The following is an 11975-nucleotide window of genomic DNA, read 5'->3' on the forward strand; positions in this document are numbered from 1 at the left end:
TGCTCTGAGAGTGCCGTCCATCTTCTTATTGCCAACCACAAAACTTCCATTTTTGCAGATGGTTGTGTTTCCTCTGATCACTTTGCTTCAGGATACAACAGACCACTGAGAGACCAAGTCCTGCCAGTGACTTCTTTGCATTTAAATGTGCCTTGCCCATAGAGTCAACCATTTGCTTCTTAGGCCTGGGAATCTCATGATGAAAAGCTTTTGACAACCATTGTCAACATGATACTACTACAGTAACATGATTTTTTTGTAAGATTGGTTAAGAATTCTCTAAATTACTGTGATACCACCCAAATGAAGATCATATGAAGTATCACTGAGACCTTGGAGTTGGGGAAAGGGGAAGCAGATATTGCATTTTTAAATGTATTTTATATCCACATAATCTCAAGATACTTTCTTTCATGAAATAGTTTTCCCCCCTCATATAGACATAAATACAGTGTTAACTATGAAAAACATTACAAAAAGTGTTTCTGTTTAATTTAACAAGTAGAAAAATATTACTAGCTTACATGGCAATTATGACTCTAATATTGTACAGAAGTAACTCATAGATTTTACAAATAAATTATATCGTAAATGCCCTCCTTTGCTAAATGTGCCCTGGAGCATTTAGGCACACCAGATGCTTGTCTCTATAACTTAGGACCACATTCAGTGCCAGTCAAATGTTCTGCCAACAAGCTCAAAGAATTTCTGATTAGGTTCACGAAAATATCCGCGTAGCTTTTCAAGTAAAATTGGATCTACTTTGGGGTGTGCTCTTCCTTTTGACTCATGTAAACACCTATCCCTGCCACTGTCCCTTAAGCAGTAAAACCCTTTTGTTTTATTGAAGTAAAAGTTTGAAGCATTTATCTGAGGTGAGAGATTCAGAAACCTTTCCACTTTGACTATCTCTGGGAAAGGATCTTTGATTAACTTATCCCCATCAACAATGTGAATGTGATCCAGAGGAAAATATTTCAGCCAGTTTTGCATGTGAAAATAATACAAGCTCCTGTTTATTGCTTTGTAGTTGATGTTGAGTTCACCATCCTTAACCAGGAATTCTTCGATGGAGGGATATAGCTTATGTTTTTGCATGTGATTAAAGAACACTTGCGTATAGTCTGATAGCACTCTCTCTGTTGGGTCTCGTAAGATAAGGAGCAATCGGATAAGTTTGTTCATTCTATAAACTCTTTCAGGCACTTTTAGTGAAGTGAAATATGCTGGAGTTTTCTCCACTGTTATCTGGTATGGGTACGAGAATGGCATTTGGCTCACATACCATTGCAATCCATTTGAATAATGCTCTTCCCAGTCAAAGAAGTGGACTTCGCTTTCTGCTGCAGCCATATCCGGATGGAGGCTTAGCATCTCTAGTAAGGCTCTTGTTCCACCTTTCCGTACACCAATGATGATAGTTTGTGGAAGCCGCTGGAGTGTCCCATTGAGGTGGATGCTTTCTTTGAGGTCACTTTTCCTAAAGGGCTCTTTCTGAGTAGCAGCCTCAGCTTTAAAACTGGCAACAGGCCCAGAAGGAACTGCCCGAGGTTGAACAAAAAGCAATGCTGCTCCCAGCAGAAAAACAGCCATGACAAAGGTCCAGTCTTCTCTTGCACTACCAGCAAACAGGACATGAAGAGAACATCACTAGGAAGCTTTTTGTGCAAAAATGTATTTCTTAAGCAGATGATTCACTAGGAACATAAAAGAAAAGAAAAAAAGCAGGTTATAAATGTCAGTTCAAATACTGCACCTGTGCTCAGTATTATTTTTACTTGACCATTAGAGCTAAGAGGTTTTCTCTAACTTTCTTGCACTTAGGAATATTCAACCACCCCTGGGAGAAATATATGGTATTTACTACACATTTAGAATATCATAATTTCCATTTCAGGTATTTCGTGAGGATCACAGCTACAAGAAGCAAATCTGCTCTGTGCCCGTATTCTCACAAACATTTAATATAATAATAAGGTGAACACAAGTAGCTTGTCTATTGTATCTCTGGGTCTTTGGGAACCCAAATGGAAAATATAACATGCAGAGGGATAGCCATGTTAATCTGCTGCACCAAATACAACTAAGAGTATTGTTATATATTTAGGAGTAAAACATTTCCAGAAGTGTTGGACGTGGGAAAAATGGTTCCCTGCCAACTTTCATGAAAAAAAAATGAATTTTTTGGGGAAAGAAGTCACTTGAAAGCTTATGTTGTGGTGGCCATAACTACAAGGCAACACAATCTCTTGGTGGCAACAGCACTGCTGAAACCCAGCACTACCAGATACTGTACTCACTTCCATGGATTTTCAAATGACTGGAGAAACACTGGTAATACTGAGAACACCATGTGCCAAGTGCTAGAGGTCACCACTTCTCAATACAATGCATCTTTAAATAACTACTGCATTGTTAACACACCGCTTGTGGCCATCTTCATATTCAGTTCAAAAGCCACTGGTAGTTTTACTAGATGTTAACATCTAGGGCAGTAATTCTGCTGTTTCAGAAATGATATATGAATCTACAGTATATGTAAGTCTCTATATAAAGGTTCTTAACAAGCATTTAAGAAATCAAGATTAACATAACTCTCTTCATTAAGGCAGCTTGGAATGTATTTTTGTGCATTCTTCAATGCACTCCCTTAAGGGATTCCACACAGTTAAGTGTCAGAGCAGTGGAAATGAGCATTTATGTAAATGGAAAATTCCTAAGAAAGCCCAGCACAATCACATTTGACTTCAAAAGATGAAACTTCTAAGAAGAACAACAATGAAGTAAATACGTAGCTGAAAGGGAAAGTCAAGGGGGTCAAGTTGCTCCAAAATGCTTGCAAGTTAGTTAAAAATCACAAAAATGAACATCGGCTAGAACACATAACACAGAGATGTAGGAAAGGTACTTTCAGGGGACCTCAGTACAGGGAGCCTCCGCCCATCCTCCACACCAGCACCTCGACCATTGAGAGGAGCAGCAGCTGGTCAGGTGGGGGAAATGAGGAAGTTAGCGGGATGGAGCAGTTAAGGCTCAGCGATGTAGGAGAGCCCTTGCTCCACCAACAGGTGGAGGGGAGCAGGCAGCTGCTTCCGTCACCTGATTTAAGGTGTGCACCTAAACGTAAGGTTGGGGGCGGCGTTTTGGGGTTCCCAAGCTCTTATGCTGGACGTATAACAGGAAACATCCACTCCCGGATTCTGCGAGTGATTGAGAGGTCATGTTCTTTACCATCTTTGCGCTGTAAATACTATGCACAATAAAACTTTTAAAGACAGCGCAGACTCGGGCGTTGTTACTCAAGAATAGCGGCAACAGCACCCTTACAGGTACTATCAACCTGAAGTGAATGCAAGCATGGTTAACAATCAGAGTCAACAAGGCTAAAAAAAAGGCACTAAGACTTCCCTGAGAATGTGAAACCTTTCCCCAAATGTGGAGTTCAAAAAAGAAGCACAAACTCTGGCGAAACAAATGTTAAGAAAATAAGAAAGGCCATGCTGGATCAGACTAGAGGCCTATCTGGTCTAGCCTTACTGCAGTGGATAACCAGATTCTTAAGGGAAGTCCATCAGCAGAACATGAGCACAACAGGATTCACTCCACTCATGTTCCCCAGCAATTGGTACTCTGGTGAATGCTGGACAAGTCAGGCTAGATAAGCACATAATTAAGCTATAAAGGTTTCCTGTAAAATACTATTGAAAATACCACTGATATGTGCTTGCATATGATGTTGATTGGGATGTTTAGAAAAAGCATACAGGTACACAGAAAAGTCCATTAACATTTTAAATATGCATTCAGTTTTTAAGAGCTCAAATACTCCTTTAACCTTTGCCACACTTTTTCTCAAACTCTCATTCTCTCATTTTTTCCCCATTGCAGAGACAATTGTGCACATCCTCCTTACACATCTAACAGAAATTTGCTTCCTCAGCTTTGCATAATATCAACAAGCATTTCACATACAGAAATCTTGACAAAATAAAAGGGGGATCATGGCAAAAACTGTGATTATACACAAAACTGCATCACCCTTTGGGGTGGCAAGACTCAAGAATTAATTACACAAATTCATGGCCATGATATCTATATGAAACCCCCCAGGTTCAGTGGCAGCAATGCTAGCTAGGAATACCAGCTGCTGGGAAGCAAAAGCAGGACAAGAGCAAATGCCTTCAATCCTGGCCCTCTTCTAGGTTTCCAACAGGCATCCAGGAAGCAGGATGCTAGATCCTGCAGGGATCTTCTTAGGACACAGCCGTTTCCTTTTTCCTCATGAGAATGAAGAGCAGTCACTCTTCTGGGAAAACTGAACGATGCAAGTCAGGAGTATTTTCTTTTAGGATTTTTGAGTAAATGCTTCCCCTGATCACAGAACTGAGTATTGCTCATTGTACTGTATATTAAACCCCAGTGACATCATCAGGAATGCAGATCAATGCTCCCTGAGAAGTGGTTACACAGGGAACTAGGCATAGGGCCTTCTTGGTAGTGGTCCCTGTAAAAAACCCTCCCATCAGAGATGAAGGAAATATACTATTTGCCTTTTAAAAGACATCTGAAGGCAGCCCTATATAGGGAGGTTTTTAATGTTTGATGTTTTATTAAGTTTTTATATCCATTGGAAGTCACCCCGAGTGGGCTGGGGCAACCCAGTCATATGGACAGGGTACAGTAGTAGTAGTAGTAGTAGTAGTTGTTGTTGATTGCCTGAATAATGTAGGAAAGCAGTAGTAGCAAGATTGTCCTGGTGCCTCAGAAAGCGCTGTCCGATCCTGAACAGACATTTGGCTTAACGACAATTTGGCTTAACTGGGTTATTGGTATGTGTGCCAAACTAGTTCGTTCTATTTAATTCAAATATTAACTTTCTTCCTACTCAAGGAAATATATACAAAATGCCAACTGTTTGTGCAACTGCTAGGACATGATTAACAAGATATATGCAAAATATAGCTTATTTGTTTCCTATATAATTACAAGTTACTGTAAATTATGGTATTTTTATCGGGACCCATTTAGAAATGCAGATTCTTGTAAATTATTATATCCTCAAGGAATAAAATAGAACAAACAACTAGCAGATTTTGTTTGGTATGATATGTTTTATTCAGAAATCCATTATTTCTATATTTAAAACATTCAAGAGAACACTTCGGAATTGGACTATTTGTGGTTTCAAAACCCTGCCAGCAGAAAAATAGAACTCACAGTACAACCAACACAAAAAGTACTTTCAGAGAGAACTGCTCTTGAAATGAACAGTGGGAGACATTGGGTCGCATCCAACAATGCTGTTCCACTCATACAACACACTTCCACTTGCACAATGGAATTTCCCCTTCCTCTCCTCCTGCCATGCACCTTCAAATGTGTTTCACAGCATTGGAGACTCTCTGGAAGAGATTTGGGGTGTGTGCATTGGGGAAACACAAGAAGGGGAAGTTGTACTGCATGAGCCAAACTCCACTTCTGCAATGTTGGATACAACCCAATCATTTTGAGAATCAAGAGTATTTTGTCCAACAGTTTTTTCAGTTGTACCCATGAGAAGGCTAATTAGCTAGGATTTCACAGTCTCCACGATAAACGATTAGACTTATTTCTAAGGGTCACTTCAGAAGTTCTGCAGTGGCAAATCTGTCTTTGCAACTAAGGACTGCTGCACATATTACATTATAGGTGCATAAGATGTTTGACATATTTATTTTATAACATCATTTATGCAATGCATTTTTTTTTACAAGGCAGCTTACAGAAAACCATAAAATAGTGTAATACAACAAACTATCAAGGCAGGATAAAATGCAGAAAAGTTAGCATGTTTATTATTCATATTCCACTTTTCCCATTCTATTTTGATTGGATACTTGCCTCCCCTCCATTTCAGCTGCTAAGGAAAACAGTAAATGAAAGAAGTCAACCTCTTTCAGAGACTGAGGATCAGTACAGTATTGTCAAGCACAGGATCTTCCATTTTTACAGTGCATTTTGCAGTCACCAACAAGAGCTTTAATATGATGGTGAATTTGTAAAAATCCTGTGAATTCAAAGGGATCCATTTTAATTCTACTAGATCTGGCTTCTACCTAGTCCCCATAGAAAAGGAGTGTGTGTCTGAACTTTCTGTCCTTTTTGGGGTGTGGGGAGGGCAGTTGAGGAGAGAGGAGTAACCAGGAGATTGGTGGTCATGGCACTTCCCTCAAAATTCCAGATGTTCCTTTGGGTCCAAAAAAGTTGGTGACCTAGGACTAGGTTGCTTTTTGCACTTAAAATCGAACCTGGAAACAAATTAGTAATGAATGAAGGCAGTGTAAAATTAGTGTAGTGTGCCAACAGCCTGGACCTTCACAACATCCTAGTGTGAACATGACCAACCATGAGCTGGTTCAGATGTAACACCAAATCATGGGTTAGGGACATGTGCACGAGCCTGATTTCCACTGCTGGTTGTAGAGCAGGACAATCCATTGCTTGTGAATTCAGCAAATTGTGGTTTGCCTCAAATAAAGAAAGGAAGTAGGGAATGACTGTACTCAAAGGGAAATGGGCACAGCCAGGTTCACGTAAAATTAAGTTTTGATTTTGCATTTGAGTCACCTCAGTGTACAATAAAGGAACGAAAGCCAGGATTAGCCACATATTGTCAACTTTCTATATGATTGCAAATCCAGATTTGCTGCTGCTAAAGTCTGGAACAGCCTTGGGCTATTTACTATTTGAGGAGTTTCACAAGTTCCAGCACTGACATTTTATGGCTGCCCTAAGGAAAAACACACTTAAGATCAGAATGTCCCTATGTTGTTTTAGCATAGCCTCCCAACAGCTATGGTACATAAGACATATCCTATGCAGAAGTACAATTAAGAACTTACATTTATTAAATGCTATTATAGGCAAGATTCCAATCATGTCATCTTTTACATTGTATACAGTTTACACTTTTTAGCCCATTAAGAATAACTCTGGGATATTGCAGTATGCTCTTGACATCAGTACTGCAAAAGTCCCAAAATACAGGCTTTCCTTAGCTTCTCATCTCAACAACATTTTTCCGAAAAATGGCTTCCCCCCTCCACTCAACCTATACATTTTATCCTAAGTGTTCTTTTATTTTATTTTTTTGCAGAAAGATCCGATTGTATTTGTGAATGAGAACCAAGTTGTGAAGTACAACATTAACATTTTAATCTTAAATATATGTGTGAAAAGCATCTCCCTGAATTAAATGGAACTTAGTGAAGGCAAACTGACAAATGAATATCATGTCTGCGGGACAGACTAAGGGCAGAAGAGCTTTCATCTAAAGTTTGTTTGAAATGTATTATGAAAAAGACAAAAAGCGATGCTCATCCATGGAGCTATTTTTAAACGTCAGCAAATAATGTTGTTTCTTTAAAAAACAAACAAACAAACAAACAAACAAAAGTATTTCTTCTTCATAGAGAAAAAAAGCACACCAGCTATATTAGAACAAGGACCTCACAAATATTACACACACTGACATATAATAAGGGTGCCTGTTACAGAGTCAGACTACTGACCCATCGAAACTTGCACTACTGCAGTGACTCTCAAATGCCTAGCACCCAAACCCAAAATCCTTTAAGCATAAGTTTACACATCTTCTATGTGTACAACAACACTTTGCTATAGTGGGTGGATTTACACATAAGAGAAACACAGGGTTCTCAACTCTATCTGTCTCTTAGTGGCAATGTGGGCACCTCTGCAGAGGAGAATTCATGAACACCTGGTTGTGGTTAAGAGAACGTAACGCAAGAATGATGTGCAAAAAATGTCACCCAGACTGAGGACCAGATAAAGGGGACTTCGGCACTATCCAATGCCCAGTATCAGCAGTATGGTGGCTGACAAAATAATACATAAAAATGCTTCTCAGACTTTGTTTTGTTTGAAAGGCTAGAACAGATGATATTATGCAAATACTGTTGTTAACATCACATATCATCATCAGGAGACTGATACTAGAGATGGTGGTAACATAATAGTTAGGGTGATCCCAGATTATCTGACGTTCTATTTATTATGGATGTTAAAATGGAGCTGGAGGCCAGGATTTTTACTGTTTCTCTGCCATTGCAATAATGCCTTAACTGAACTTAAAGCAAGTTGACATTAGGATGAAATTATATCATGTTACACAGCTGCACCATAGAGCTTAAATTCAGATCTGAACAAACTCTCATATGTGGATACATAACATGGGGACATAGCTAAAGCTAAGCCAAACAGAATTTGAGAAAAGATACACTGAAAGACTCAATCTTTGGCAACTGAGACAACAGGTTTGCCATGTTTCATTTCTGTGTAACAATTTTTGGTGCTGTATCCATCTGCTTGTGAAAAGATGAGTGTGAAATTCACCTTCTGTCATCTTCAGAATGCCGTGTTCTCTCATACAGGCCATGAAGAAAACCACCAGCATATGCTTAGGATGGATTTGCAGTATGGAGACTGCCAAACATAACAGAACTAAGATAGCAGTATCACCAAGGAAGTTCATGGACTAAGGAAGAGCCACCTTAAAAGGGCCCTGGCTGGGTCATAGATCTGAGGCATACATTTGAAAAACACCCAAAGTATAGCATTTCTTAATTTATCCTCACTCACATGGATTACCACCTTCCAGTGTGCGGGGATGTGAATGTATCTGTTCATACCTGTGGCCCGAGAGAATGGGCTCCTGCTTAAAAAGCTCTTAATTACACAACTATAATTCATTAAGTTGATAGTTGCTCGCTAAGCTGGCACCACAGTCTCCTTCTTTTCTTGCAACTACAGTCCAACTCAGCTATTTTTCAAATACAGTATGCTGATACTCATGGGCTGTTTCTCTTCACAGGGGATAAAGGACAGAGTTTCCTCTTTGACACAAAGAAATATCTAAATGGCTGTCCGCTGCCACTACACACCACTTGAACATCTAAGAAAGCCAGAGGACTCCGTAATTTTGCTGCTAAGGGACAATGGCTGCAATCCTAACCCTATTTACCTGGGAGAAACACACACACACCACGGATAGTTATAGGACTTATTTCCGAGCACAAATGGTTAGGATTGTGCTGCTAGTTCCGAATCAGAAAGTTCTCCAATTCTAACCTTACCTCTGCCAAAAACTCACCATCAGGCAAACCACCCTCGTTTCAGAGTTTCAGCAATATTGATTTACCCGGTAGGGACTGCAATTAGAGGGACATTCTGAATGTTCTAAAACTGCTCTGCAAATGCCAGGGATTTTTAATAGTTCCGGAGAAGGCGGTTTGGTGACAATTTCAGTTTCATACACCTGTCCAATGAAATCAACTCCCTCTTGTGAACCTGTTACGGAGCGAGTCTCGCTCTCCCCTCTTGCATTGGGCTCCCTTATACCCCTTACAGGGGGGGGGGGTTGGGGCAGGGGGTCAAGTGTCGGAGAGATCGAGGCCGGTGAAAACCCCCCGCTGCTGAGAGAAAGCCGCGAGCGCGCGCCCAGCAGCAGCAGCAGCAGCAGCAGCCCAGTCTGGCGCGCGCCCAACCGCACGCGCAGGTGCTCTTGCTAAAAGTGATCTCCGCAGAGTCGCCGCCAGCGGGTTCTCCTCAGAGCTCTCGGTCAGCTCGCGCTCCCCGCGGCTCGTGTTCGGCAAAAACCAAAGCCTGCTTTTCGCCGCTCAATTTTCTTCCCCCTACAGTCGTATCTTATTCCCTAACACCACACAGTCCAGCACTCCTGTTCCGCCTCATTCTGCTCTCAGTGGGTTTTTTTGGCGGGGGGGGGGTTGAGGTGAAGGGAGTTGTTAATGTATCCCTAACGCATCCCTAACCGCCAGCCTTTACCTCCCTGTTCGCCATGTATCGGGCACACCGAAACCAACCTAGTTCCCCGCTCGCCTCTCGTCTCGCCCGAGGTATTACCTCACGGAATGCTCCGGTCCGGAACCCGCTATCTGGGCCGGGTGCGCGCGCGGACGCCCCAACTTCGCCGAGTTACCTGCCTGGAAAGCGCTTACCTGGGGCAGGAAGCAAGAGCCGCGTCCCGTTCCGCGGCGTGTCGCGCTCTGGCGAGCTGAGTGGCCGCGCGGCTGCGGTGGCTTCTGTGTGGCGCTCGCGCGCGAGAGAGAGCGCAACTGACCAGGTAGGCGAAAGCAAGACGGACGCAGCAGCGTCGGCAGCGAAAGCCCCAGTGCCAGGCAGGCAGAGCGAGCGAGCTCATCCCGGAGGGGCGGGACCAGGCAGGCTGGGCTGGCGCGGCGCACGACGCGTCGAGGCGGCAGGGGAGGAGACGGAGGAGGGCGCTCGGACTGCCCCCCTCGTTCGGCTCCAGGCGCCGGCTGCTCCTCGCCTTCGCCGCGCGGTGTGGGGCGCCGTTTCCGGAAGAGGCCGCCGAGTCGCGGAAGGGGCCTGCGGAGATCTCGAGCGGCCTCTCCCGACCATCCGCTCTCACGGGCTGAGGTGAAGCCTCTCCTCCTTCGGCATAAACCACAAGGCTGGTTCCCCCTTCCAGGTCCTTGTTCGGTCTAGAGAAGCATCATTCAGCCAGGCCAGCTTCATGGTAAACCCCTGTGTACAGTACTGCACGGCTCCTTCTCTCCCCCTCAGAACCGGGTCCTCCCAGTCGTAGGCCAAAAACATCTGGAGGGCTGAGGTTGAGGAAGCCTGGCTTAGGTGCTGCTTCTGCTATTCCATGGCAGCTGTGCTATCTCAGCTCACCTTAGTTCAGACCCCATGCCATGTTTTCTCTCAGGGCATCCTCAGCGCCTTTGTTGTTGCTGCTTTGACTGCTTCAGTCACTTGTATCCGTGTCCTCCTGGCTTGTAAGATCTAGCAAAGAGAAGAGGACTAGCTGGATCAAGGAGACTATTAGTACCTCTTGAACAGATCGAATGATCCCCAGCCACATGAAAGGGGGGTGGTGACACTATTTTCCTTAAAATAAGCCCTCTTTGGGTTGCGACGATCTTTAAAATTCTAGGCTGGTTGCCACATGCCTCCTTTCTGGGCAAGGTTCTGGAGGAGCCAATCTGATCAAAATGCTCTTGGCTGAAACTGATTCTCTGGATCAGGATTCAGACCTGCCTACAAACGGTGGAGCCTTATGGAGCCTTGAGTTCTGCAGAGTTCATTTTGATATGCCAAGCTACTTAACATCCACATGAAACCACTGAGTGGGGGCACCTACAGTTTTGAAGTGTGTTGTAATCAATATGCTGAGAACATACAACTCCTTTTCATTGCAAGTAGGTTTGGCATAGGATGTGCTGAGCCATGAGCTGTAGGCAAGAACAAACCTTAAGGAGAGAGCTTAACCAGGAGCCTGAATTCAGGTGACACACTAAGCCAATCCTTGGCTTAGCTCAGCACAGCACAGGGGTAAAAATGACACAGTGGTGGAGGAAAGCAAAGGAGTTACAAGCTGATCTCCCTGGAGCTTGTGTATTTGCATGGTCCCAATAAGCCATAGTTTGACTTAGCATGTCTGTTGAATAGCATTCATTGTCAGTTAAGCCATCATGTGAAAGCCACTTACTAGCATCTGTTTAGGCTCAGATCCATTTTTGGAAGCTATGCTCTCTGCCATCAGGAATATCAGCAGCTCTTATTCCTACTGAATCCAGGTGGCCAACAATTAAGGCAAGAGTGATTGCGCTCAGTTAAAGTACGGTATATTTTAAAAGTTGCTTCTGTGCCTATTGAGACTCAATACATTGTTAATATTTTCTGTCCATAGCAACTGTTGTAAAGTTGCAGTCCTAAACATGCTTATCTGGAAAAGATTTCAGTTAAAAACAGTATGTTCTCCTTTTTATAGCAAATGTGTTTAGGACTGAGGTGCAAATGAGGAAATTATGATGAATAAAACCTGGCAAGCAGTTAAGGGTGGTAGCATCAACAAATATCCAGAGACGGTTGTTATTTTTCCAAATCTGGGTTTGCTTCAATTATACACCATTTAAAAATGGCATGTTCCT

At 42.7% G+C, this 11975-nt stretch overlaps 1 protein-coding gene across 2 annotated transcripts; it reads right to left on the minus strand.

The window, feature by feature from the left end:
* Positions 1-429: 429 nt before the first annotated feature.
* On the minus strand, positions 430-10215 carry HS3ST1 (heparan sulfate-glucosamine 3-sulfotransferase 1). 2 transcript variants are annotated; one of them, XM_035102086.2, is made up of 2 exons: positions 10017-10215; positions 430-1697 (listed from the first exon to the last, which is right to left on the minus strand). In XM_035102086.2, the coding sequence occupies exon 2, from the start codon at positions 1591-1593 to the stop codon at positions 667-669; it is 927 nt and encodes a 308-aa protein (XP_034957977.1). In that variant the 5' UTR covers positions 1594-1697; positions 10017-10215; the 3' UTR covers positions 430-666. The 2 variants fall into 2 exon arrangements, with proteins under 2 accessions (XP_034957977.1, XP_060135051.1); XM_060279068.1 differs by lacking the exon at positions 10017-10215 and adding an exon at positions 9922-9992.
* Between the last annotated feature and the right edge of the window lie 1760 nt (positions 10216-11975).

This window comes from Zootoca vivipara, chromosome 9 (genome assembly GCF_963506605.1).
Source record: "Zootoca vivipara chromosome 9, rZooViv1.1, whole genome shotgun sequence".
NCBI lineage: Eukaryota > Metazoa > Chordata > Lepidosauria > Squamata > Lacertidae > Zootoca > Zootoca vivipara.

Bases quoted from the DNA above. Each gene is read 5' to 3' on its own strand.
- HS3ST1 (XM_035102086.2), bottom strand. From the start codon at position 1,593: ATGGCTGTTTTTCTGCTGGGAGCAGCATTGCTTTTTGTTCAACCTCGG.